General features: G+C 56.5%; 1 protein-coding gene across 2 annotated transcripts; it reads left to right on the top strand.

The window, feature by feature from the left end:
- The first annotated feature begins 130 nt into the window (after positions 1-130).
- On the top strand, positions 131-24897 carry Ints1 (integrator complex subunit 1). 2 transcript variants are annotated; one of them, XM_038346213.1, is made up of 47 exons: positions 131-493; positions 1203-1493; positions 2828-3024; positions 3125-3262; positions 3473-3632; positions 3724-3829; positions 3917-4109; positions 4213-4358; positions 4457-4598; positions 5428-5604; positions 6282-6390; positions 6900-7020; positions 7343-7420; positions 7931-8088; positions 8553-8649; positions 9761-9852; positions 9970-10030; positions 11052-11249; positions 11495-11624; positions 11874-12053; positions 12128-12277; positions 12924-13103; positions 13193-13297; positions 13422-13589; positions 13778-13889; positions 14836-14997; positions 15425-15571; positions 16007-16105; positions 16315-16439; positions 16777-17031; positions 17611-17770; positions 17913-18053; positions 18181-18367; positions 18446-18569; positions 18983-19113; positions 19783-19870; positions 19947-20173; positions 20280-20403; positions 20916-21049; positions 21139-21331; positions 22126-22253; positions 22632-22744; positions 23427-23540; positions 23928-23998; positions 24180-24271; positions 24377-24486; positions 24557-24897. In XM_038346213.1, the coding sequence occupies exons 1-47, from the start codon at positions 355-357 to the stop codon at positions 24670-24672; spliced, it is 6669 nt and encodes a 2222-aa protein (XP_038202141.1). In that variant the 5' UTR covers positions 131-354; the 3' UTR covers positions 24673-24897. The 2 variants fall into 2 exon arrangements, with proteins under 2 accessions (XP_038202141.1, XP_038202142.1); XM_038346214.1 differs by having other exon boundaries at positions 132-493; positions 3923-4109.
- Positions 24898-25713: the final 816 nt, after the last annotated feature.

Here is a 25713-nt window from a genome sequence, read left to right as displayed (position 1 = left end):
CGGGGACGGTCTATCCAGCCTCCTACCACCAGAGGGCGGTACACACACTGTGCACGTTCTGCAGTTCTCTCTTGTCTCTTCTGCTCCTTCGGGTCTGTTTTACTTCCGGTTATGTGAAAAAAAAATCGGTGCTGGGAGCGAGCTCCGATCAGCTTCCACTTCCGGAGCGACCGTACTGCGGTCCTGCAATATGATGTGCAGGAGGTGAGAGGTCCGTGCACCTAAGTGAACTCCACTCCCTGCGGTGACATCCGTCTCCGCGCCCGGCCGCGTGTGCCCTGCACCCGGTCCCGTTCTGTGACTCCAGCGAGCGGCCCTGGGCACTCAGCTCAGTGGCCACAGCGCGAGGGATGAATGACTGAGCGAGCGAGTGACTCCCGTCGCCTCCTCTCAGGTGACGGCGCTTCGGCGAGGGGCGCCAGGGCCGGGGGCAGGATGAACCGAGCCAAGCCCACCACCGTACGGAGGCCCAGCGCGGCCGCCAAGCCCTCAGGTGCGTTCCCACGCGCGGCGAGGCACAGTTAACCTAGGAGTACTGAAGGGCATGGTTATCCAACACAGCATTCCTGCAGGACATGGTCACCCAATCCAGGGTTCCTGAAGGCATAGCTACTCTGGGGGCTCTTGAAGGACAAGGCCATCCATGCTCAGCTGAACATTTGGAAAAAAACAGTGTGCCTTGACCAGAATCACAGACCCTGAATCCAGATGATCTTGACTGGAGTCCTGGAGCTTCTCCTTGCTCACTGTGTGACAGTGGATTCATTACCTAACCTCCGGGTCTTATTTGTTTTGTTTTGCTTTAGGCAGGTTTGGTTTTTCAAGACAAGGTTTCTCTGTAGCTTTGGAGCCTGTCCTGGATCTCTCTCTATAGATCTGGCTGGCCTTGAACTCAGAGATCCACCTGTCTCTTCCTCCAGAGTGCTGGGATTAAAGATTTGTGCCACCACCTCCTGGCCATGTCTATTTGTAGAGTGAGGTTCATACTCCTTTTGAAGAAACTCATTGAGAATTAAAGTAGACCGGTACTTGTGAGTTTAGAGATGGCTTAGCTTAAGGTCTGCACTGGATATGTGTCTGCCACTGCTGGCCCTGGCGGGGTCTTGCTGAGTAATCTTGAGCTCTATTTTTGTCTCCACTGGGTCTTGTTTATCCTCTCTGAGAGTGGGTATCACAAAAGCGGGCGTTCTTTTCTTCTGCAGGGCATCCTCCCCCTGGAGACTTTATCGCTCTGGGATCCAAGGGCCAGGCCAATGAATCAAAGACAGCATCCACACTACTGAAGCCGGCCCCTTCGGGGCTGCCTTCAGAGCGTAAGAGAGATGCTTCAGCCTCTCTTACTAGTGCCTCTGCGCTGACTGGCCTTACTAAGCGCCCCAAACTGTCCTCTACTCCCCCATTGAGTGCCCTGGGACGTCTGGCTGAGGCTGCAGTTGCAGAAAAACGAGCCATCTCTCCCTCGATTAAGGAGCCATCCGTGGTACCCATTGAAGGTAAGGTGAGACCACTAACTTCCCCAGAGAGCGTCTCTCATCCTGTCCATCACCCCAGTGTTCACTGGGGTCACTTCAAGCCTGGGTCTGTTAGCACGGCAGGGTCTTCTGCAGGAGTGGGTGTGATGAGGTCTTGGCTTCCTGTGGGCTTGTTTTTGACATTGCGCACATATGTGCCTCCCAGCGCCGCACTGCTCTGGCCTCATCATTCCAACGTTTTTCTGGCATGTGTGTGGCATGCCCCTCTTTAACAACACTGTTCTGAGCCCTGCTGGGGCGGGTGCACCAGGTGTGCTGGAACCCAGGTGGTTCTAGCCTGGTCCTCAAGTAGGAGGAGATCTTTTCCCCACAGTTTCTCCCTCGGGGACAGGAAAACATTTCCTGATAGCACCAAAGAGACCTTAGAGGGGAGATAACTGCCCACTGCCCTGTTCCTACTAACACTTGTAATGTGTAGCTGTTTAATTGTTCCCTGCTTCTTGTCACTTATCCAGTGACTTCTTTGATGGTGCCAGGCTTGAGCCTAGGTCCTGGTGCATGCAAGGCAAGTGTTTTACCTCTGAACTGCAGCCCAGTCCCGCTCAGGGACTCATAACAGCTCCATGATGCTAGTAGCATAGTCCTGTCACCCACTAGCTCTGCCAGCCTCTGAGCACCTAGCACTCCAGTAACAGACACTGCTGTCTGCATGCCTGCTCGGAGCATTTTCTAGGAGGCTTCCGTGTGAGAGCCCAAAGGACAAGCATCCTGTCCTGCAGATGTTTGAAGCTGTGTCTCATAAAGCTACACTACCCCTTGCTACTGAGATGTCATTTGAAAGGCTCAGAGTAGCCAGGTGTGGTGAATGCTCATCACCTCAACTGCTTGGCAGACTCGGCAGGTAACTTGAAAGGTCAAGGCCAACCTCAGCTACTTAGTGGTAGAGCACCTGCCTAGAATCCCCCAGTGAGGGGCTGGGGTGTGGCTCAGTGGTAGAGCCCCTGCCTAGACTCCCCCAGTGAGGGGCTGGGTGTGGCTCAGTGGTAGAGCACTTGCCTAGAATCCCCTAGTGAGGGGCTGGGGTGTGGCTCAGTGGTAGAACCCCTGCCTAGAATCCCCCAGTGAGGGGCTGGGGTGTGACTCAATGATAAAGCGCCTGCATAGCATTTGTGAGGACATGGGTTGGGAAGAAAGGCACTAGCCCTAACCCTGGGTGTGTGGTTTCTGGGAACTCAGAGCCTCTATGTGCTGGTGAGATTCGTCTGTGTTGCCTCTAGTTGTCTGCTCCTCCCTGTGGCTCTGGGTGTGATCTCTGCCCCCACCCCTGCTCTAACTTGAACCTCCCATGTGGTCAGTTCTTCCCACCGTACTGCTCGACGAGATTGAAGCTGCTGAGCTGGAGGGCAACGACGACAGGATAGAGGGAGTGCTGTGTGGGGCCGTGAAGCAGCTGAAGGTGACGCGGGCCAAGCCTGACAGCACGCTCTACCTGAGCCTCATGTACCTGGCCAAGATCAAGCCCAACATCTTTGCCACAGAGGGTGTCATTGAGGTGAGACTGGCAGCCTGCTCTCCCCACCTTCCTTGGACCTGCTGCTGTCTCTGTGTGGTGTGAGCATCTCATGACAGCTGTGACTTTACCGTCCTTTCAGGCCCTGTGCAGCCTCTTGCGGAGAGATGCCTCTGTCAATTTCAAGGCCAAAGGGAACAGCCTGGTGTCTGTACTGGCCTGCAACCTCCTCATGGCCGCCTACGAGGAGGATGAGAACTGGCCTGAGATCTTCGTGAAGGTGAGTCGTCCCTCCAGGGACTCAGGGAGGCGGAGCATTGTGGAAGGGAGGATGCTGAAGATCCATACAAGCGAGGGAAGCAAATGGAGGCCCCCAGTGTGCTAGTCCTCCTCCCTGGGTGTTGACGAGGGCCTCTTGGGTGATGACGAGGGCTCCTGCTCTGGGTACCTGGCCAGCATCAGGCAGGGTCCAAACATAACTCAACTGCAGGTGTACATTGAGGACTCACTGGGTGAGCGCATCTGGGTGGATAGCCCTCACTGCCGCACCTTCGTGGATAACATCCAGACAGCCTTCAACACCAAGATGCCCCCAAAGAGTGTACTGCTACAGGGAGAGGGGGCACGCAGTGGAGGTGACCTTGGTGCAGGTAAGAGATGTCAGGTGTTGGGTAGGGGCCAAGGGCACCGCCCTCCACATCCCTTGGAGAAGCTACCCATTGGCTCCCATGGTGCCTGCAGGCAGCAGCCCCCATCCCTCTTTGACGGAAGAGGAGGACAGTCAGACAGAACTGCTGATTGCTGAGGAGAAACTAAGTCCTGAGCAGGAGGGGCAGCTCATGCCAAGGTAGGTGGGCTGACAGCCTCAGTCTCAGGAGACCAAAGTGGGGGCCCCGGAGCTGGCATCCTTCCTGGCCTCCCTTTCCCCCCTCTGGCCTAGGTACGATGAACTCACAGAGAGCGTAGAAGAGTATGTTCTGGATATGCTTCGTGACCAGCTGAACCGGCGCCAGCCCATTGACAACGTGTCCAGGAACCTCCTGCGGCTGCTCACAGCCACCTGTGGCTACAAGGAGGTGCGACTGCTGGCCGTGCAGCGGCTGGAGATGTGGCTGCAGAACCCCAAGGTGCGCTGTGTTGGTGAAACAAGAGTTCGTGGGGGCCCCTCCTTGCGGGGGGAGTTGGGCTGTCGTGGTGGTGTGCTCAATGGTCTTCCTGGCCTCCCTGCAGCTGACCAGGCCAGCGCAGGACCTGTTGATGTCTGTGTGCATGAACTGCAACTCGCATGGGCCAGAAGACATGGATGCCATCTCCCACCTGATCAAGATCCGCCTCAAGCCCAAGGTGCTTCTCAATCACTACATGCTCTGCATCAGGTGTGTGGCCAGCCGGGGCAACAGCCGGGGAGACAGGCCAGTGGGGAGCGGGGAAAGCCTGGCCTGTGCCTCCTCACCTGCTCGGCTCTTGTGTCCAGGGAACTACTGAACGCACACAAGGACAACCTGGGCACAACCATCAAGTTTGTGATCTTCAACGAGCTCTCCAATGCTCGCAACCCCAACAACATGCAGATTCTCTACACTGTGCTGCAACACAGCTCTGAGCTGGCACCCAAGGTGCGGACACTTAGCACGGGCCAGCCCACAGGTTTATGTCTATCTGAGGCTGGTGACTTGTGGAACTGCACAGGGAGGAACTCCTGCCTTCGGGTGGGAAGACCCATTGGCTCCTGGTTTCTGAACCATCCTTGTGAGCTAATATTGTGGAGAAGGAAGCGCTTGGTGTTGAGTGAGCTTCCCAACTGCCCCTGCTCCAGCCTGGTGTAGCCTCCTTGGTTGGGATCTTCCTAAACCAAGCAGACATCTTCACAGATCTCCAGCCCTGGTCTGGAGTCCTGGCTCGTGGGTGCCAGGTCTGTCATCTCTCTGGACCCAAGAAGCACTGTTATGCCTAGCAGAAGCCAGGCTGTGGGGTACTATGCTGGCATCCGGCTACACCTGAGGCTGCCTTCCTACCTCAGTGTTTTAAGATGATTGGGTAGTTGCAGATCTGATCGGTATCTTTGGTGTTTGGTGTTCTTTGAGTCCAGGTGGGTCAGGTGGGGTGGGCTGAGGTTTCTGGTCAGTGTGGTGTCCCCATCCCTGTGTCTGCCAGTTAACCCTTTCCCAGCTACCAGGAGAGTGAAATACAGCATGCTCCTCCTCCCCTAAGAGTTCACATTCATGAAGGGAAGACTGGCTTCTCTTCTCAGGACAGGCAGCCCAAGATGTGCTGTGGGAACTTGCCCAATCTTACCACATTAACTGCTTAGTTTTTTGGAGAGTGTTTCTCCAGGGGGAGGCTTTCTGCAGGTCCCAGTAAGCTCTTGCCAGGTTGATGTGGGGTACGGCAAAGGAACCTAGATAGCCATTGACCCCAGCTCTCTGTGGTTCTTCTCTGCCTCAGTTTCTAGCCATGGTGTTCCAGGATCTGCTGACCAACAAGGATGACTACCTCCGTGCCTCCAGGGCCCTGCTGCGCGAGATCATCAAGCAGACCAAGCATGAGATCAACTTCCAAGCTTTCTGCCTGGGACTCATGCAGGAGCGCAAGGAGCCACAGTACCTGGAGATGGAATTTAAGGTGCCTTGGGGCCCCTGCTCACCACTGCCCACTTTGCACTTTCCTGGCCTTGACAGGTTTACCCTGTTATAGGGATGGCCACATGCCAGGCTCATGTGCAGACATGGGCTCGGTGGTTCACACATCCAAGTGTGAAGTGTTGCTCCATCCCTCATAAGGATGAGGAGGGGCAGACCAAGCTGGGGAGCTGGTGACCCCAACATGGATGTGGACATTGCAGCTGGCAGGAGTGTGGAATGACTGGGAGGATGGACAGGGCACCCTAGTAAGAGGTCTACTTGACTGGGGGTGCAGAGCAAGAGATGGAGGAGGTGTTGCTGAGCAGATGAAGCAGGGAGGCTGGGAGATCTCCAAGGCCCTGGGCAGGACGGCAGTCCACCCTGGTGGCAGTTTACCGTTGGGGAGAGGATTTTGTCTAGCTCGGTTGGTTGAATCCTTTCCTAGTAGCCTGATCAGGACCCAGCTAATCCTGGCCAGCTCCTCGACCCCAAGGCCTGCTTCTGCTAGCTGTTATCTGAGCATGGTTGTCTCTAGATGTGCAGACATGCTGGCCTCCTCTCTATGCTGTCTGTGTGTTTGTGTCTGCTATGCACATGCACACATGCGTCTCTATGCCATGTGGGTCCTGTGGGAAGGCCCCTTGGTCATGCCAGCCTTGCCACTCTGTCTGCCTGTAGGAGCGGTTTGTGGTTCACATCACGGATGTGCTGGCTGTGTCCATGATGCTGGGCATTACAGCCCAGGTGAAAGAGGCTGGCGTCGCCTGGGACAAAGGAGAGAAGAGAAGTAAGCCCTGCTGGGCTGGGGGTCTTCAGGCGAGGACATGAGCACCAAGCCTTGCCGGGTGCTGGTGGCGCACGCCTTTAATCCCAGCTCTCAGGAGGCAGAGGCAGGTGGATCTCTGTGAGTTCAAAGCCCGCCTAGACTACAGAGCGAGGTCCAGAATAGGCTCCAAAGCTACACAGAGAAACCCTGTCTCAAACAACAAACAAAAAAGAAGGAAGCCTTGCGCAATTGCACATTCCTGAAGCTGAGCTGACTCTTGGAGGCAGTGGCGGGGGGGAGCAGGGTGCCTCAGCATGGCTTCTGGAGGAGGAGGTGGAGGGGCTTCCAGCAGCAGCAGTGCCCCCCTCCCACCTGGGTGCTTGGGACCTGCTCACTGCAGGCATCCTGTTGGTTTTTGAGGCCCAGAGTGGGATGGGATGTCCATAACAGGGACAGGGGTGGTCTCCGTAATGGCTTGGCCTACTTGAAGCCATGGCCAAAGGGTACCCATGAGCCTCTCACCTTCCTAGACCTCGAGGTGCTACGCACGTTCCAGAACCAGATTGCAGCCATCCAGCGTGACGCAGTATGGTGGCTTCACACTGTTGTCCCCTCCATCAGCAAGCTTGCCCCCAAGGACTACGTGCATTGGTAAAGTCAGGTCACCTGTCAGCCTCACAGTGCTACCTGCTTGGTGCCACTTTGTTACCTCTGCTGCAGCCGCTGACTGTGGACCTTAGAGCCCCGACACTGGTCGACAGCAGAAGGGCCCTGAGCATGAGACAGCCTCACAGAGCCCCCGTCAATGTCACTCATTCACTAGTGGCCACTGTGGGTGGGTGGCTTTGGGGTTAGGAAGCCCCGAGCACTTTCCATCACTGGCTTTTGCCAGGGGTTGTCCATGTGGGGCACTGTTGGGGTGGAGACTCCCTTCCCAGCTTCATCCTGATCGACACCTGCTCTGTCCCCGCAGCCTCCACAAGGTTCTCTTCACCGAGCAGCCCGAGACCTACTACAAGTGGGATAACTGGCCACCGGAGAGCGACCGCAAGTGAGAGCTGGGGTGGGCAGGGCAGCCAGAGGGTGCAGCCTGTGGGCACCTGCCAACCCTACAGTGGTGTCTGCCCCAATTCCTGCCTCTTCCCCATTCCCTGGTCACAGCCCCTTCCACTCTGCACTGCCTTGGCTGACTGGCTATCCCTTGTAACCCACTGGTCAACTGCATATCTGCCCTGCGCCCCACTATCCAGTCCAGCTAGTAGACACTGCTGTCCTCTTGTACCCCAAGCTCTCTTCCTACCCTAGCTGCTACATTTCCCAGCTGCTTTCCAGGGGTTATATACAGCGTGACCAGCCACTCTTGGATGAGTGACCATGAGATAGAGGAGGCAGTGGTCTCCCACCGGCTGTCCAGCCATTAAAGGCTAGGACCTAGTGTGCATTCCCCGCGTGGGCCCCTCGACTGAAGAAGATTGCATTTGTGGAAAGGTGACCTGGAATCAGGCCACTGGCCACGGAGACCCCGTGGCCCTCACCGTCCGTCTCCCAACACCACTTGCAGCTTTTTCCTGCGCCTCTGCTCAGAGGTTCCCATTCTGGAGGACACCCTGATGAGGATCCTGGTCATCGGACTGTCCCGAGAGCTGCCTCTTGGCCCTGCCGATGCCATGGAACTGGCTGACCACCTTGTGAAGCGAGCCGCAGCTGTGCAGGCTGATGGTAACACCCCTGGCTTTGCCTCTCGCTCCACATGAGTCTGAGGTGCCACCATCCCAGCTGGGTCTCATACCCTCTGTGTAGCTGTGACTGTTCTCCAGGAGGTCAGGGGCCCAGATTGAGGACCTAGAGGTGCCCCTGTGCCCTGGCAGGTGCTGCAGTTCACCCGTGTTCCCACAAGGTGGACCCTGGCATGGAGGTGAAAGGACCCTGAGCATGGAGCTTCCTATTCTGGGTTCTCACAGCACTGCTCCTCAGACCCCAGGGTGGGCTGCTGCCAGGGTTCTGCCACCTACACAGCCAGTGCCTTGCTTGTTTGTTCTTCCCCTGGATTGGCCCACCATGCTATGGTACCAATCACACACATACCTTGCCTGGAGCAAAGTCCCAGTCTCTCTTCCTACTTATTCCCCACTGCCCACCGAGGGCTGGGCCAGACTCTAGAACCCAGTGCCTTTGGGTTTCAGATGTGGAAGTTCTGAAGGTGGAGCGGATCCAGTTGATAGACGCGGTTTTGAATTTGTGTACCTACCACCACCCTGAGAATATCCAGCTGCCTCCGGGGTAAGTCTGCAGCCCTGTTCCTGACAGGTTGGCCTTGCATCAGCAAGGCTGAGGCGAAGCTGGCTTCCAGGGTCCATAGCTGCCAGCCACCATTCTTGTGTGAGCCATTCCTCATCCTGTAGCTTCTTTTTGGGGTCTCTGATTTTTGGGCCTTTTCTTTCATTTCCTTCCTTCCTTCCTTCCTTCCTTCCTTCCTTTCTTTTTCTGGCACCGTCTCTCTCTACTGTGTAGGCTTGGCTGACTTCAAAATCAAAATCTACCTGCCTCTGCTTCCTGGGTACTGGGACTAAAGGCGTACACATCCATGTCCGGCTTCTTTAAATTATTTTTTTCAGAACAAGCAGTAGCACCCAGAGCTTCGCATGTACTAGGCAAACACTGCCGCTGAGCTATATTCCCAGACTTTCTTTTTAACTTAACGTGTTTGCTTTACTTATTGAAAGAGTGTGTGTGTGTGTGTGTGTGTGTGTGTGTGTGTGTGTGTGTTGAGATTCGACTGCAGATCCTCAGGCCTGCTGAGCCATCTTCTCTAGCTTTGTTTGTTTTAAGGTGTGTGTGCGCACTTCTGGTGTTTTCTGTTTTATTTCAGTTAACTTATTTTGTGTGCGTGTGTACATGTAAAAGTACACGTGCCAAGGTCATGTGTGGAAGTCAGGACAACTCATGGGAACCAGTTCTCTCCACCATTTGTATCCTGGGGATTGGCTTCAGGCCTTCAGTCTTGCTCCCTACATCGTCTTCCTCCCTGTCTTTTGAGCCGAGGTCTCTTGACCTTTTCACTTAGAACTCATTGGTTTGGCTGGCCAGTGGGCCCCAGGGCTCCATCTGTGTCCAGATCCTAGCACTAGGATTTACAAGCATGTACAACCATGTCTAGTTTTTTTTTTTTTTTTTCTTTTCTAAGATAGGGTTTCTCTGCGTAGCCCTGGCTTTCCTGGAACTTTTCTGTAGACCAGGCTGACCTCAAACTCACAGGGATCCTCTGCCTCCCAAGTGCTAGGATTAAAGGCGTGCACCACCACTGCCCAGCATGTCTGGCTTTTTTTACTTGGGTTCTAGGGAGCAGAACTGCCCTGGCACTGATCTCACACTTTTGTGCCCCTGCCTCCAGGTATCAGCCCCCAAACCTTGCCATCTCCACCCTCTACTGGAAGGCCTGGCCCCTACTACTGGTTGTTGCCGCCTTCAACCCAGAGAACATCGGTGAGTTGTCCTGGCCATGGGAGGTAGATCATGGGCCAGAGCCTAGCAAGGTGCCGGCTAGCATACATGTGAGGTCAGAGAAAATGCTGTAGGCGACCTCCTGTTTTCCTTCCCTAGGCCTGGCTGCATGGGAGGAGTATCCCACCCTGAAGATGCTCATGGAGATGGTGATGACCAAGTAAGTGGGTGAGCATTCTTCATCCTAGAGTGGGCTGCACAGAGGAATATTATTTATGCCGCCTCCCTGGTGTCTGCCTCCTTGTGTGCAGTTTCTGAAGCCAAGTCTGTTATTCATTGGTCTCAGCTCCTTCCCCAGGGCTGGGCAATGTGGTTCATCACCATGGGAGCGCTGTGCACACGAGCTGGGCAGCTCACATACTGCTCACAGGGAGGAGGACAAACCAGGCAGACAGTGGGAGCAGAATGGATGTGGGCCTGGCCCACGGGGAATGCAGCAGGTCCACAGCCATGGTGACCTGCACAATGGTTAGCACAGCTGACAGAGCTTCTTGGCTCTTGCGTTGAAGCCTATGTGGGTCAGAGTGAGGATCACTGCTGCAGTTGGTCCAGCCCAGCCGGGCAGGCACCACACACAGCAGTGGCGTTAGGTCACAGCCTAAGGATGTGACATTCTAGGGGTCAGACTTGTGTGTGGCCATGATGTTGAGGCCTAGGTGTTTGACTGTGACATTGGGGACTGGGTGTGTGTATGGCCATGGCATTGAGGAACAGATGTCTGGCTATGGTATAGGATACTAGGTGTGCAGTTTATGCTTGGGAGACATGGGACATGGGACCTTGTGGAAGGGATTCCTCAAGGAGACAAATTTTTGAGCATGTAAAAGAAAGGGGAGTGTTTGCCTCACAGAAACCTGTGTGTCTCTATGAGGCTGTCATAATGAACAAGGGTCCCATGAGGTGTGATATGGTGTCACATACTGTGGCAGAGCAGGTGTCCTTGACACTGGAAATCTGACACTAGCTAGATTCCATGCTGAAGGTGGCAGTCATGCTGTGTGAAGTTTCTGTGCTTAGTTTCTGGAGCCTGGAGCTGCTGGGGAGTTATTGGACAGTGCCATTGCTGGCCTAGTGCTTGGACTGTCCTCCTGCAACAGCAACCTTGCGTGCCTGACCCTGAACATTGCTTGCGGCTGCCTGTGTGCAGGGGTGGGTACTAGGCCTGCATGTTTGCTCTCCAGTAACTACTCATACCCACCGTGCACGCTGACGGATGAGGAGACACGGACCGAGATGATCAACCGTGAGCTGCAGATCTCTCAGAGGGAGAAGCAGGAGATCCTGGCCTTTGAGGGCCACCTGGCCGCTGCCTCCACCAAGCAGACCATCACTGAGAGCAGCAGCCTCCTCCTGTCCCAGCTCACTAGCCTGGACCCCCAGTAAGCCACCCTCCTTGCCCCAGTCCCGGATGTGAGGGAAGACAGATGGCGAGCAGGCAGAGCTGGCCTTGAGTTATCCACGCTGCCCCATGGTGTGGATCTCTGGGGTTAGGCCTTAGGGTGCTAGGGTTAGCTGAGGTGTCTACCCCTGGGCCGCCGGGCGGGGACAAGTATGGCTCTCCTGTACTTGCACTCTGGTTTTCTGTGTGTGGTCTTCTGACTCTAATGTCCCCCATGACACGCAGAGGCCCTCCTCGGAGGCCACCCCCTCACATCCTGGACCAGGTGAAGGCCCTCAACCAGTCCCTGCGCCTCGGACACCTGTTGTGCCGCAGCCGTAACCCCGACTTCCTCCTGCACATCATCCAGCGCCAGGTAGGTCCTACGTTGAGAATGGTGGAGGGGGCCACAGGCCAGGAAGGTTTCAGAGGTTTTCCCAAAGGCAGAGTGTGTCAGGATGCACTGTGTCCATGTGTGCTGCTGGTGCAGACACCATGGGTGGTTCAGATGCACACTGGTTGCCACTTGTCCTACAGAGGGCACACTTGAGTGCCTGCAGGCCGGAGGATTCAGGGCCTAGTACCTGGGCCTTGTTGATAAGCTGTCTCCCTGCTGCCCACTCAGGCCTCCTCTCAGTCCATGCCGTGGCTGGCGGATCTGGTGCAGTCCAGCGAAGGCTCGCTGGATGTGCTGCCTGTGCAGTGCCTGTGTGAGTTCCTGTTACACGATGCGGCTGATGCCACTGCCTCAGGGGAGGAGGACGAGGAGGGTGAAAGCCGGGAACAGAAGGCCAAGAAGCGACAGGTATGTGTGCGCAGCTCTCTACCCCAACCGGATCTAGCCAGGTACTGGCCCTGACAGCTCTTCTTGGTCCACAGAGGCAGCAAAAACAGCGGCAGCTTCTGGGCCGCCTGCAGGATCTGCTGCTGGGCCCTAAAGCTGATGAGCAGACCACGTGTGAGGTGCTCGACTACTTCCTCCGGCGTCTGGGCTCCTCACAGGTGGCCTCCCGGGTGCTGGCCATGAAGGTGAGTGTAGCCTGGTGTATGAGAGACTTGCTGGAGTGGCGGTGGGTCCTGGGATTAACAGCTACGCATGCTAGGTAAGTGTTCTATCATTAAGCCTTGTCCCCAGCCCCTCCTGGGGGATTCTAGGCAGGTGCTCTACCACTGAGCCACACAGCCTGTCTCTGAGTATGTATTGGATAACCACTGGCTCCCCACACCTATTTTCTAATCTGCCTAGGCAGAAGGTACGGGTGCTGCTAGTCTAGTCTGCAAGAACTAGAGCCCTTTTTCTCTTGCCTGTGGCTCTTCCTGGATGGACATACTCTGAGAGTGGTTGGACAGACTGCGGTTTGCCATATCATACCACACAGGACACTGGGCCGAGGCTCGGGCTCTCTGTTCCATCACTAGCACCAAAGAGAAAAGCTCCAAGCACATGTTTTATGTTGGGTGTGTTGGGCAACCTAGGAATCCCAGCCTTCAGGGTGCTGAGATGGGCATTTTGAGGTCAGGTGACCGCTTAGTGAGTTTGAGGCCAGGCTGGGCTGGCCTCAAACAGCTGCCCTGTTTCCATGTGGGGCTTGAGGGAACAGGTGTGCATCTGAGGATAAGGTGGGCCTGCTGCATACCAGGGCAGGCAGTTGTAGCTCTGTGTTTGTACCTGCAGGGCTTGTCACTGGTTCTGTCTGAGGGTGGTCTTCGTGACAAGGAAGAGAAAGAGCCACCCATGGAGGAGGATGTAGGGGAGACAGACGCGCTGCAGGGCTATCAGTGGCTGCTGCGGGACCTGCCCAGGCTGCCCCTGTTTGACAGCGTGAGGACCAGCACTGCCCTGGCTCTACAGCAGGTGCGGAATGGACAGAGCCAGTCCTGGAGGGCAGGGGCTGTTGCGCGCTCTGCCAGGATCCGTTTCAGACATCCGCACCCTCTCCTCAGGCCATCCACATGGAGACCGACCCCCAGACCATCAGCGCCTACCTGATCTACCTGTCCCAGCACACACCAGTGGAGGAGCAAGGCCCACACAGTGACCTGGCCCTGGTGAGGGAATTCTGGCAGGGCCAATGTTGTGGCTGGTGGCTGGGCTAGTGAACGGAGAATTGAGGAGATTGGGCCACTCATGGCTGGAGTCTTTGAAGTTTCTGACAGCCCTTACCCCCCTCAGGATGTAGCCCGGTTGGTCGTGGAGCGCTCCACCATCATGGCACACCTCTTTGCAAAGCCCTCCTGCAGCACTGCATCTGATGCAGTACTCAGCGCCCTGCTGTCCGTGTTTTCTCGCTATGTACGGCGCATGCGCAAGAGCAAGGAGGGCGAGGAGGTCTACAGTTGGGTGAGGGCCCAGTGGGCAGCAACCCAGTCAGTGGGTGAGAGGAGACAGGGTGGTCATCGGGAGTGAGGAGGGTGTACGGTGAACTCAGGCGGTCTATAGCTAGGGGCACAGGGTAGCTAACCTGTCACCCCGGGGTCAGTCCTACCCTCTGAGCCACCTGGTGTCTATCCCTCTGCCATTTCTCACAGTCGGAGTCTCAGGACCAAGTGTTCCTACGATGGACCAGTGGGGAGACAGCCACCATGCACATCCTTGTGGTCCATGCCATGGTCATCCTGCTAACATTGGGCCCACCTCGTAGTAAGTAGCCTGTCCTGGGCTTTTTGTTTGGTTGTTTTTGTTTTTCGAGACAGGATTTCTCTGTGTGGCCTTGGTTGTCCCGGAACTCTCTTTATAGATGAGACTGGCCTCGAACACACAGAGATCCACCTGCCTCTGCCTCCTGAGTTCTGAGTGCACCACCATTGTCTGACTGTCCTGGGTTTTCTAAACTCAGCTTCTAGTTAGGATGGTCTGGGAAGAACCCTGTGGTCTAGCTTGGGTGTGCCCCCGCCCACTGCACCACCGCTGCTGAGTGCAGCATGAGTATGCCCTTGCTCATTCTTTGAGTGTCTTGTGCACAGTTGAGCTCCCAATACCCCCTTGGTCCTGTGGGTTGGCCTGGGAACTCAATGTGGCCAAGTCCAGAGCCTGGTAAGCCCAGGCTGACTGGAACTTCTCTAGCCAGTAGCCTTCCCTCTGGTCCTGGTCCCTGTGGCAGCTTCCACAGAGGTACCCATTTATGCCTGAGAGAGTGGAAAGGGTAAAGGATGCCCTGGCTGGGACTTCCGGGGAATGCAGGTGGTTGGTCATCATGTTGCCCTGAGGAAGGACAGCAGGGAAGGTTGAATTTAAGCTGTCTCATCTTGTCGGGTCTCCTGGGCTCCATAGAGCCCAGGGCTGAAGGCATTGTGAGAACAGGCAGTTTGTGCTGAGATTCTTGTGGTCACATGAGTGCATTGGTGACCTTGGGCAGGAAGCCATGTTCCATCCGCAAACCCAGGACACTGTTGGCCACCGAACACCAGACGGGGTAACATGAAGTCCTGGGCCCAGTGCCCTGTCCTTGTCTGTGTTTGAGCCTTTTCTGTTCCCCTAAAACTTCAGTTTCCCCACTGCAAGAAGTATAGCCCTTGGTGGTCTGTGGTCCCTCTTGGGTTCATGGCTCCTCAGATGATAACCTCTGTTCCCTGTGTCCTCCCTGAAGCTGGTGATGGTGAGTTCCATGAGCTGCTGGACATCTGGTTTCCCGAGAAGAAGCCCCTGCCCACAGCCTTCCTGGTGGACACCTCTGAGGAGGCCCTGCTGCTGCCTGACTGGCTGAAGCTGCGGATGATCCGCTCCGAGGTTCCCCGGCTAGTGGACGCTGGTACAGCGAGGCTGGGCTGGGGAAGAAATGGCTATAAAAGGCCCGGCCTCTAGAGACACAAGAGATGGTGTCGGGGCTCTCGGGTTAGTCCTTGGAGGGCGTGTGGGCTACAAGCAAGCTGCCCTGAGCAGAGGATCCCAGCAGGGGCTGAGCATGTGTCCAGCTTGGGTGTTTCAGTCTGGCCAGGCAGGGAGGGGAATTTCAGAGTGACCAGGGGAACTTGAAAAGCCCAGTGAATCATGTATCGAAGAGTCTGGACACCAGTGAGCCATAGGGTCTTTGGTGACATCATATCTTCTACCTCATGAAAGTCTTGGTAGGGAGTGCCAAGCCCTGTGGTGGGGCACCTGAGGGTTACCCTTGCGAGTCTAGGGCTGGTGACCACCTGGAATGGCCCAGTGGGCAGCTGAGCATGCCTTGCCCACAGCCCTGCAGGACCTGGAGCCCCAGCAGCTGCTGCTCTTTGTGCAGTCCTTTGGCATCCCTGTGTCCAGCATGAGCAAGCTGCTGCAGTACCTGGACCAGGCAGTGGCCCAGGACCCCCAGACCTTGGAGCAGAACATCATGGACAAGAGTAAGAAGTCCTGGGGGCCCATGGGACTGGATGGTGTGATTGTTAGGTTGGGGGGGCATCTACACTTGAGGCGGGTACTAGAACCCTTGATACTAGATTGCCCCATCCTAACTGACTGTGAGGCTGGAGGGAATCCTGGATCCTTTGCTGGGAATCTGTAGCTCAGCTCCTTCAGTCTTTGTTTTGTTTTGTTTGTGAGACAAGGTTTCTCTGTGTAGCCCTGGCTGTGCTGGAACTCACTCTGACCTTGAACTCAGAGATCTGCCTACCCCTGCCTCTGCCTCTCTGTGCTGGAATTACAGGTGTGCACCACCGAGCTCCTGCAGTCTTAGAAGAACTTGCTGGGTGTGGTGTGGCAGCCTCTGGTCCTTTGTTCTGTGGGACTGCAGTCTGGCTTCAACCACCTCCAGTGGTCCCGTGGCTGCTGTCTTGCAGATTACATGGCTCACCTGGTTGAGGTACAGCACGAGAGAGGAGCTTCCGGAGGCCAGACATTCCACTCACTCCTCACGGCTTCCCTGCCACCCCGACGAGGTACAAACCCCCCTCCCCCGTACACACACCACCACCACGTCACTGTTTAGGCTGACCTGCTTTGGCCTGCATGCTGTTCCCTGGCTGGTTCCAGCCTCCAACCAGTGGGGCTCTTATTTTTTTATCTACCCTCCATGTGGGCCCAGGCAGGATGGTCCCAGGAGCTGGTTGAAAAGTTTTGAGGCCACATGCTTTCTGTTTCTCTGCAGACAGCACAGAGGCTCCTAAGCCAGAAAGCAGCCCTGATCCCCCACCAGGCCAGAGCAGGACTCGGGCAGGGACACAGGTCCCGGTGCTCGGCCCTGAAGATGACTTGGCTGGCATCTTCCTACAGGTACCAGGGCAGTCGTGGGAGGGTCTCCAGCAGTACCCCCTGCACATGTGCGTCTTCCGGTCTCTCATGGCATGTGTGTCTAGCTACTACTATACACTCACCATGCTCTCAGTATGAAGTCTGATTCTGGCTTCTAGCCTAGACTCTGTGGGCTCTAGGTATCTCTGCCCTTCACAGCAACTTCTGGGGTGTTGGGGTCCTTTGCCACTGTTCCAGCACAGAGCCTGTGTCCCTTAGTTCATGCAGTTGAGCCCAAATTAGACGGACTTGAGAAGCGGTATACACGGGAGCCACAGGGGCACAGGGCCCCTGCATTCTTCACACCTTCTGCTTTCAGATCTTCCCACTGAGCCCCGACCCACGGTGGCAGAGCTCCAGCCCACGCCCCCTTGCCCTGGCACTGCAGCAAGCCCTAGGCCAAGAGTTGGCTCACATCCGCCAGGGGAACCCTGAGGTGCCAGGCATCACAGTGCGCCTCCTGCAGGCTATGGCCACCCTGCTGAGCTCCCCACATGGTGGCACTTTGGCTCTGGCTATGCACCACAGCCACTTCCTTTCCTGCCCACTGATGCGCCAGCTCTACCAATACCAGGTACACTGGCACATGAGCTGGTGGGAGGGAAGGGCAGCGGGAGACTGGTGGGCGGGAATGCATGGACTCTGCCCACTGCACACAGCCTTGGGCATCTCCCAACCCAACCTCAGGCCTGATGCTGTCCCCAGCAGGCTTTCCTCAGCAGGCCTAGATTCCCTGTCCTTAACTACAAAAAGCCAGCTACCTGTAGCGGGCAGGGGTCCTGTAGTGGAGGGAGAATGAGGTCTCTGTCATCCTGTCTGCAGACTGGTTTGGGTCTGCCGTGTATGTGCTCACGCGCATGCACACACACACACACACACACACACACACACACACACACACACATGCATCTGTGTATGTGCTGTGTATGTGTGCACACGTGTGTTTCTTCTCGCTGTATGATTTGTTAGTGGAGGCATCTCCCCAAGGGACAGGTCTTTAAACTTTTTCAGGGTCATCCTGGCATTTAAGAGACATGCTTTTGAGTGGCAAGTGGGATGATGTTGGGTCCTGGCTCTGGTACTGGTCCCCAGGCAGGGCTGTTGTAATCCTTTGCCAGTGTGCTCACTCACACATGGCTGGCTGTCCCCACAGCGTGCTGTCCCTCAGGACACTGGCTTCTCCTCGCTCTTCCTTAAAGTGCTTATGCAGATCCTGCAGTGGCTGGACAGCCCTGCCGTGGAGGATGGGCCCTTGCAGGCCCAACTCAAGTTGTTTGCTACCCGCTACTCAGCAAGACGCAGGATCAGTGACGGTGAGCGTTTGAGGGCAGCAGGCGGGCAGGGGCTGGTTGGTGGTGGTGTGCGGGGGTGCAAGCCTTCAGAGAGGCAGGCTGAGAGTGTGTGGGCAAACCAGAGCCCTGGCATTAGTCACATGGTTTGCTCCACTGCTCACAGTGCGCAGCGGGCTCCTGCATCTGGCTGAGGCCCTGAGCTTCCACCATGACCTGGAGGTGGCCAACTCCACTGTGCGGGCTGTCATTACCACCCTGAAGTCTGGGGAGAAGTGCACTGTGGAGCCTGAGCTCATTAGCAAAGGTACCACCTGGCCCAGTACTGTCCCCCATTCCCTGTGTCCCACATGGACCCTGTTGAGTTGTGCGTTTGTCTGCCTTGAACTCCGGGTTGTTGGCCTACTTGATTTAGCCAGCTTCCTGTCCCACAGTGCTCCAGGGCCTCATCGAGGTGCGCTCCCCCCACTTGGAAGAGCTGCTGACTGCGCTTTTCTCAGCCACTGCGGAGACCTCCTGCCCAAGCTCGGCCTCTGGGCCCATTGTGGTGGTGAGCTCCTTGCTGCTGCAGGAGAAGGATGAGCTCCTAGGCCCTAGCAAGCAGGATGCTGAGGGTGCCGGGTAGGTAGGAATGTGGCCAGGGGGTGGGAGGGTGGTGACTCTGCAGCGTGCTCTCTGTTCTGATCCTTCTGCCTGCAGCACAGAGACCATGCGCCTGGGACCAGCCTCTGGGCTACTTGTGGATTGGCTGGAGACGCTGGACCCGGAAGTGGTCAGTAGCTGCCCTGACCTTCAGAGGAAGCTGCTCTTCTCACGAAGAAAGGTGACAGGGATATATCCCTTCAACAGTGCTGCCACTCCAGACTTTGTGTCTTTTAGCCCCAGAGGAGGGGCAGGTTAGCCAGGCCTGGCCTTCCTGGCCCTAGTGGTGTATATCTCTTTGGATCGACATTGGTAGCCACATCTAGGACAGGGGCTGGAGCAGGGGTGAGCGAAAGGACAGTTCCTCCAGACCCTAAAATCTAAGGAAGCCAGGTTAGCCAGAGAAGACGGGGAAGATGAGAAGATGGAACCCCGGGACCCTGCCCGGCACGACGGAAATGAGATAGTGCCAGGCCCAGCCCTTGGCTGCTGTTTACGGGGCAGCTCCACCAGAGCGTGGCCAGCTGACATGACTCGTCAGAACGGGTTGTCCCTGGGCCCAGTTGAGACCATCCTGACCTCTTTCCTCTCCAGGGTAAAGGCCACATAAGTGCCCAGGTGCTGTCTTTTCGCCCTTACCTGCTCGCCCTCCTCACACACCAGGCCAGCTGGTCCACACTGCACCGCTGCATCCGTGTCCTGCTAGGCAAGAGCCGGGAACAGAGGTGAGGCCAACCCCAAATCTCTGGGAGCCATGAGTTATGTTCCTGCACCTTGCTACAGGGCAGTAAGCACCTCTTGAGGGGTCTCCTGTGTGCTCAGTGCCTTAGGGCACCTGCATACCCTCAACTGCTGGGCCAGGATCCTGATTGGGTGCCCAGCCCCTAACAAGGGGCAGACAGTCCAGCCTCTCCTAACAAGGGATGGACAGTCCGGCCTCTCCTAACAAGGGGCTGACAGTCCAGCCTCTCCTAACAAGGGGTGGACAGTCCGGCCTCTCCTAGCAAGGGGTGGACAGTCCGGCCTCTCCTAACAAGGTGTGGACAGTCCGGCCTCTCCTGTCTTTTGCCACATTTTCATCTGTGGAGAATTTGGCTTAACTCCATGCCATGGTATGGGAGGCAGAGGGGCTGTGAGAAGCTGCCCATCCGGCCTCGTGGTCCCTTGGCTGTGACAGGCCTGTCCTATGGCCACAACCTATGCTTGAGTTTCCTCATGAGAGTCATCAGGTGCCCAGCTCACAAACACACAGGGAGTATTTGGCTCAGGGAGACCCCTGTTGCCTCCCATTGTGCACCAGGGACTCCCCAGAAAGACAGTGGGGCCCTACACAGAGGCCCTTTTCCAGGAAGTTTGCCCTGGCTCTGTGTTCAGCGGCTGCTTGCTTCCTCCAGGCTCGACCCTTCAGCCTCCCTGGACTTCCTCTGGGCCTGCATCCATGTTCCACGGATCTGGCAGGGCCGGGACCAGCGTACTCCACAGGCAGGTCTCAAGTTGTCTCAACCCTGTGGGTGGTGGCGACATGTCCTGGGGCTGACCTGTGGCTGCTTGATTACAGAAGCGGCGAGAGGAGCTGGTGCTCCATGTCCAGGGCCCAGAGCTGCTCAGCCTGGTGGAACTGATCCTGTCTGAGGCAGAGACCAGGAGCCAGGATGGGGACAGTGCCGCACGTACTCTCATCCAGACCCGGCTGCCCCTGCTGCTTAGCTGCTGCCGTGGCAACAGCGAGAGCGTTGGAAAAGTGACAGAACACTTGACCAGCTGCATCCAACAATGGGGGGACAGGTACCTGAGTCCCTACTGTGACCCCTTGCTGTGGCTTCTTCAGCACATGGCCCTCCCCTGGCCACATCATCCCAGTGACCCGGTCTCTCTACCCTCTGCTCTGCAGTGTGCTGGGCCAGCGCTGCCGAGACCTGCTATTACAGCTGTACTTGCAGCGGCCAGAGGTCCGGGTGCCCGTGCCCGAGGTCCTGCTGCAGAGTGAAGGTGCCACCAGCAGCAGCATCTGTAAGGTGAGGGGCACAGCCTGCTGTAGTCCTGCAGCACACAGCCCCTGAGCAGTGGGAGGAGGGGCTGTGCCATCAGTCTCACCTGACCTCACTGGAGCCCTGAGAGTGCTGTCGTAGGCTCTTTCCTGGAAGAGCCGCCTGGGTGCATAAGGGTGCTTTCCACTGCCCCTCCCTGCTCTGTGCTCAGATGGTGGACAGACAGGGGTGGTACATATGCGTTGTGTAATGTGGACAACATGGCCTCCGTCAGAAGGGGCATGCCCTGTCACCCCCAGAGTGTCCCTGAACCTGCCTGCCTTCTACACAACCTGGCCAGTGCTCCACTGTACCTCAGTAGGTGGTCAGCTTGTGTCCTCAGTTTTGTGTGAGAGGCCACATGTGGTCCTGCCTGTGGCATGATCTCTAAAAGTCCATGCTGAGCATGCTGCTGCCCAGTGGCATCCAGGGCTGTGAGTGGGATAGAATTCAAAGTGTGCATGGACAAGTATTCCCCTTCATGTCTCCCCTCCCCCCAGCTCGACGGGCTCATCCATCGCTTCATCACGCTCCTGGCAGACACCAGTGACTCCCGGTCTTCTGAAAGTAGAGTGGCTGATGCCAACATGGCCTGTCGGAAGCTGGCTGTGGCCCACCCCATCCTGCTGCTGAGGTGCTTACTCTCACAGAAGTGGGCACACCATGGGGTTGGGGTGTCCGGTGGGAACATGTGACCAGGGGTACCCTTCTCTTGGCCCCCAGGCACCTACCCATGATTGCAGCCCTCCTGCACGGCCGCACACACCTGAACTTCCAGGAGTTCCGGCAGCAGAACCACCTGGCTTTCTTCCTGCATGTACTGGGCATCTTGGAGCTGCTGCAGCCGCGTGTCTTCCAAAACGAGCACCAGGGGGCTCTGTGGGACTGCCTGCGCTCCTTTATCCGCCTGCTCCTGGTGGGTGCCAGGCAGGTTGTCCCCGCATTCCTCAGCCCAGACATCTACCCATGCTCCCTCTTGTCTTTGCTTGACCTTCCTTCTGCTCCCACAGGAGAATCTGGAGCGAGGGCCAAAGCCAGGCCACCCCTCTAGTGGCTTCTTCCTCCGCTGTCTGGAGACCAACTCTTTACTAAGGTTCCTAAGCCCCAGCATCTCCTGCTTGGGGAACCCCATATTCTAGACCCCTGGTGCTAAGCCCTGTAAGCCCTGTTGTGTGCTGTTTGTGGGCATCACATGCCCTAGTCTGTACATCTTTACTGTGATATTATGACAAAGACGGGAGTCATGCCAGCCAGGTGTAGCAGCAGCACATTTGGGTGACTGAGGCAGGAAGATTACAAGTTCTAGATCAACCTTGGCTATAATATTGTGAGGCTATATATAGGTTAGATATCTCAAAAAAAAAAAAAAAAAAAAAAAAAAAAGCAGAAGAAGAAGGAAGAAAAGCCCAGGGGTTGAAGCTAGGACTCAGTGATTAGCGAGCAGAGAACTTGGTTCCCGGCACTCACATGGTGTCTCACAACCATTTCAAACTCCAATTCCAGGGGTTCTGTCACCCTCTTCTGAACTTCGGGTACCAGACACTTGTATGGTACACAGACATACATTCAGGCAAAACACACATACAGTAAAATCTAAAAACCAGAGCACTGGGCCCCCGTCTGCCTGGCTTTGGGCCCGAGGTCATCATGGGGGTCATGTGTCACGTTGAAGGTCTGAGGAAGCCTCTGGTGCCTCTGCCCTCTTTATAGAACTACCGGAAGTCCTCCCGTCACCTGGCCCCCTTCATCAGCAAGTTCGTGCAGTTCATCCACAAGTACGTGGCCTGCAGCGCACCAGCAGCCGTGGCCTTCCTGCAGAAGCACGCAGAGCCCCTCCAGTGAGTCCTACACCTGCCGTGGCTGGCTGGTGGCCCCATACTTGAGCCAGGAGGGACAGTCCAGACACGACTGTCCTGGTCGGACTGCAACTCTCATCCTCATCCCCGCTTGCTCCTCCTCACTCGTTCCTCCTCCCTACCTCTGTCTTTCCCACTGACCTCAGCCCAGGCAGTCTTTCCTGCCCTGCTGCGTTTTCTCACCTGTCTCTTCCCTGCCTGGCCTCTAGAGCAGTGGTTCTCAGCCTTCCAACTGTCATTTACTACTGTTGTGAATCGCAATGTAAATATTTGGGGGGGGAGGGGGCTAAGGTTTTCCAGAGGTCGCAACTCACAGGTTAAGAACCACTGCCCTGAAGTAAACCCATGCTCTCTCCACAGTGACCTGTCCTTTGACAACAGTGACCTGGTGATGCTGAAGTCTTTGCTGGCAGGGCTCAGCCTGCCCAGCCGGGACGGAAGAACTGAACAAGGCCTGGATGAGGAAGGCGAAGGTGAGGGGACAGGACTTCTTGAGGGAAATGTAGGAAGGGTTCTGGTGGGACCTTACCTTCTCATGCGTGTGCTTGGGTGGTACCGTGACCAAGTTGAACAGAACCTTCCTGTGGGAATGTCGGGTTCTGCTCCCATGTCAGACATTAACCTTCTAGATGCTTCCTGGGCAGGCTGGTCCTTAGGTCAAGTCTTTCCCCTTGCTTGTTTGATGGTGGCACATGCCCACAGGCTCTATGCTTTGCCGACATGGTCACTGGCGGGTGAGTGATGACTCAGCCAGGGATACCTAGAGGCTCAGTGATTGTGGCTGGGCTCTACTGCCTGTGTGGGCCAGATTGACTGAACACACATAGATGGTATTTCATAGAGGACACACTGTCCAGACACCAGTCTCCCATGTGGAGTGGCACCCTGAGGGCAGAACCAAGAGAATGGTCTCCTAGGCTGGCTGTAGGTCTACGGAAAACATGTGCTGTGTCTCCCAGAGTGGCCCAGCATCCTGAATGCCACCTTCCACATGACACCTCCCAACCCCGTGAACACCACATGTACCAAACACTGTTGCGTATTTGGTAGTGGTCAGTGTGCCTCTGGGATGGGCATAGTCTTTCCATGGAGTCCGCAAGTCTGGCTGAGCCCTCAGTGTTCAGCCATTGCCTAACCCTGGCTAACTTTTCACAGATGAGCGTTCAGCCAGCTCCCTACCCCTGGTCAGTGTCTCCCTCTGCACCCCACTGACTGTAGCTGACGTAGCTCCGCACATGAAGAGGCTCTCCCGGGGCCAGGCTGTTGAGGGTGAGTGAGCCAGCTGTTCCCAGACCACCCTGGGTGCACTGCTCTATTGGCTCAGCACAATGGACCCCAGAAGCATTGAGGTGCTTAAGACCCAGCAGGGTGACTGGTAGGCCTGTCCGTCTTCAGAGGAGAAGCGGGGATTGAGTAGAGGGGGTTGTTCCAAGCATCCTGATCACAGTGTGGAGACCAGTGTGAGGCCAAACGGGAAGGAGGGCATAGTGTCAGGACAACTAGTGGGCATGGCACTCAGTGCCTGGTGCATTCTGGGGAGCCTCTGGAGGACTGGGATGCCTGGGGACTGTCCTTTCCTGTCTCTGGGTTGGTTGGGGTGGGTAGGAGGCCCCCCCAGGTCCTCCTAGATGCCCCAACCAGACCCTTTGTCCTCAGATGTGCTCGAAGCGCTGAGCGACATAGACGAGCTGTCGCGGCGGAGACCCGAGGTCCTGGGCTTCTTCTCGGTGAGTGAGGCTGGGAGGAACTCATCCTGCTGCTGTGTGAGCCGGGCACTGCCCCAGACTGAAGCAGGAAGCCAAGCAGGCTGTCCTACTGCCCTGGTGGCACCTTGGGAACAGTTCATGCAGTTGCCACTGCGCTGAGTCTCCATGGTTGCCTAGTGACATTCCTCTCCCACTTGAACAGACCAACTTGCAGCGGCTGATGAGCTCGGCGGAGGAGTCTTGCCGCAACCTGGCCTTCAGCCTTGCGCTGCGCTCCATCCAGAACAATCCCAGGTGAGTAAGCCCCCACTGAGGGCACTGTCACCCCCAGCTAGCTGAGCCAGACCCGGAAGACTCCTGGGCCGTGGGGCAGTACCCACTGGAGCATGTCTCTTGCAGCATCGCTGCTGACTTCCTGCCCACCTTCATGTACTGCCTGGGCAGCCGGGACTTTGAGGTGGTACAGACGGCCCTTAGGAACCTACCAGAGTACACCCTGCTCTGCCAAGGTAAGCCACCCACCTGCTGCCCTGGGAGGTGCCACTGGCCCACAGCTGTCTGACGTCAACTCTTCCGTAGAGCACGCGGCTGTGCTGCTGCACCGAGCCTTCCTGGTGGGCATGTATGGCCAGATCGACACCAGCACTCAGATCTCGGAGGCACTGAAGATCCTGCACATGGAGGCTGTCATGTGAACTACTGCTCACCCTGATTCCACGCTCTACCAGCAAGCCTGCTCTGGTCGCCTCATCCCTGAGCCCCCTGAGGCTGGGTGGGACTGAGAACAGCTCTCTCCAGCCATCAGCTGGTGCTGGTAGTCCCAGTACTCTCCAACTCTCTGGCCACTGGATATACAAGGAGAGGCTGCTGTGTCAGCAAAGCACATTGAGGGCCACTTTAAATGAAGCATCGAGCCCCTCTGTGCTGTCTGGTGTCCTGTGTTGTCCCTGGCCAGTGCGGTCTGGGTTCCTGTACTTGGTGCAAAGCTTCCAAGGGGTTGAGCGGAGGCCTGGTGGGGACAGAGCCTGAGGCCTCCCTGATGGACCACCCTGCAGGCTACCCACACTGGCCGCCTCTCTCCAGTGGTCTGACCTGCTTGGCCCTGGGTCCTCTACCCCAAGATCAGCCAGGTGGACTGGTCTCATCCCAAACAGATGATAGAGCCCTGGGGTGCAGGCAGGAATAGCCCTAGTATCTTGTAATTCTGGGCAGGCCCTATGGGTAGCCCCAGAGATGACCCACCAGTTCTCATCCACCAGGCGACATAAAGGTTCCTGAGGGGAAATTGCAGCTGGTGTGGGATAGACCATTCCGCAGTGACAGTTGTCTCTGATGGCTCCTGCTCTCCACAGCAGAATCAGAACAGTTCTCAGGGTGGACAAGGGCCCTTCCTACTGGAGCACACCATCTCCCCAGACTGCCCTAGCAGGATTGGTCCTGGTGATTGACTGTTCCAGCTTTGGCCACCAGAGGGCACTGTTTCCTAGGAAACCAGTTGTGGCCTCAGGTTCCCCAGAAGTCATACTGCTTCTGGTGATGACCTGGGCTGCACAGGCTCAGCTCCACAATCCCTGGGCCCACGGTATCCACTGAGCCAGGGCTGCCTACCCACACACTTTTCCAGATGCACTCGCTGGCTGCTTCCCATCCTGAGTCTTTCCATAGCAATGTGGGTTCGATGGCAGGGGCTCCGATGGGCCAAGGCTGGCTTTGTCCCCAGTAGAATACTGGGGTGA

This window comes from Arvicola amphibius, chromosome 10 (genome assembly GCF_903992535.2).
Source record: "Arvicola amphibius chromosome 10, mArvAmp1.2, whole genome shotgun sequence".
Taxonomy (NCBI): Eukaryota; Metazoa; Chordata; class Mammalia; order Rodentia; family Cricetidae; genus Arvicola; species Arvicola amphibius.
Note: the sequence above shows the minus strand (reverse complement) of the source record. Positions and strands in the feature narration are given on the sequence as shown.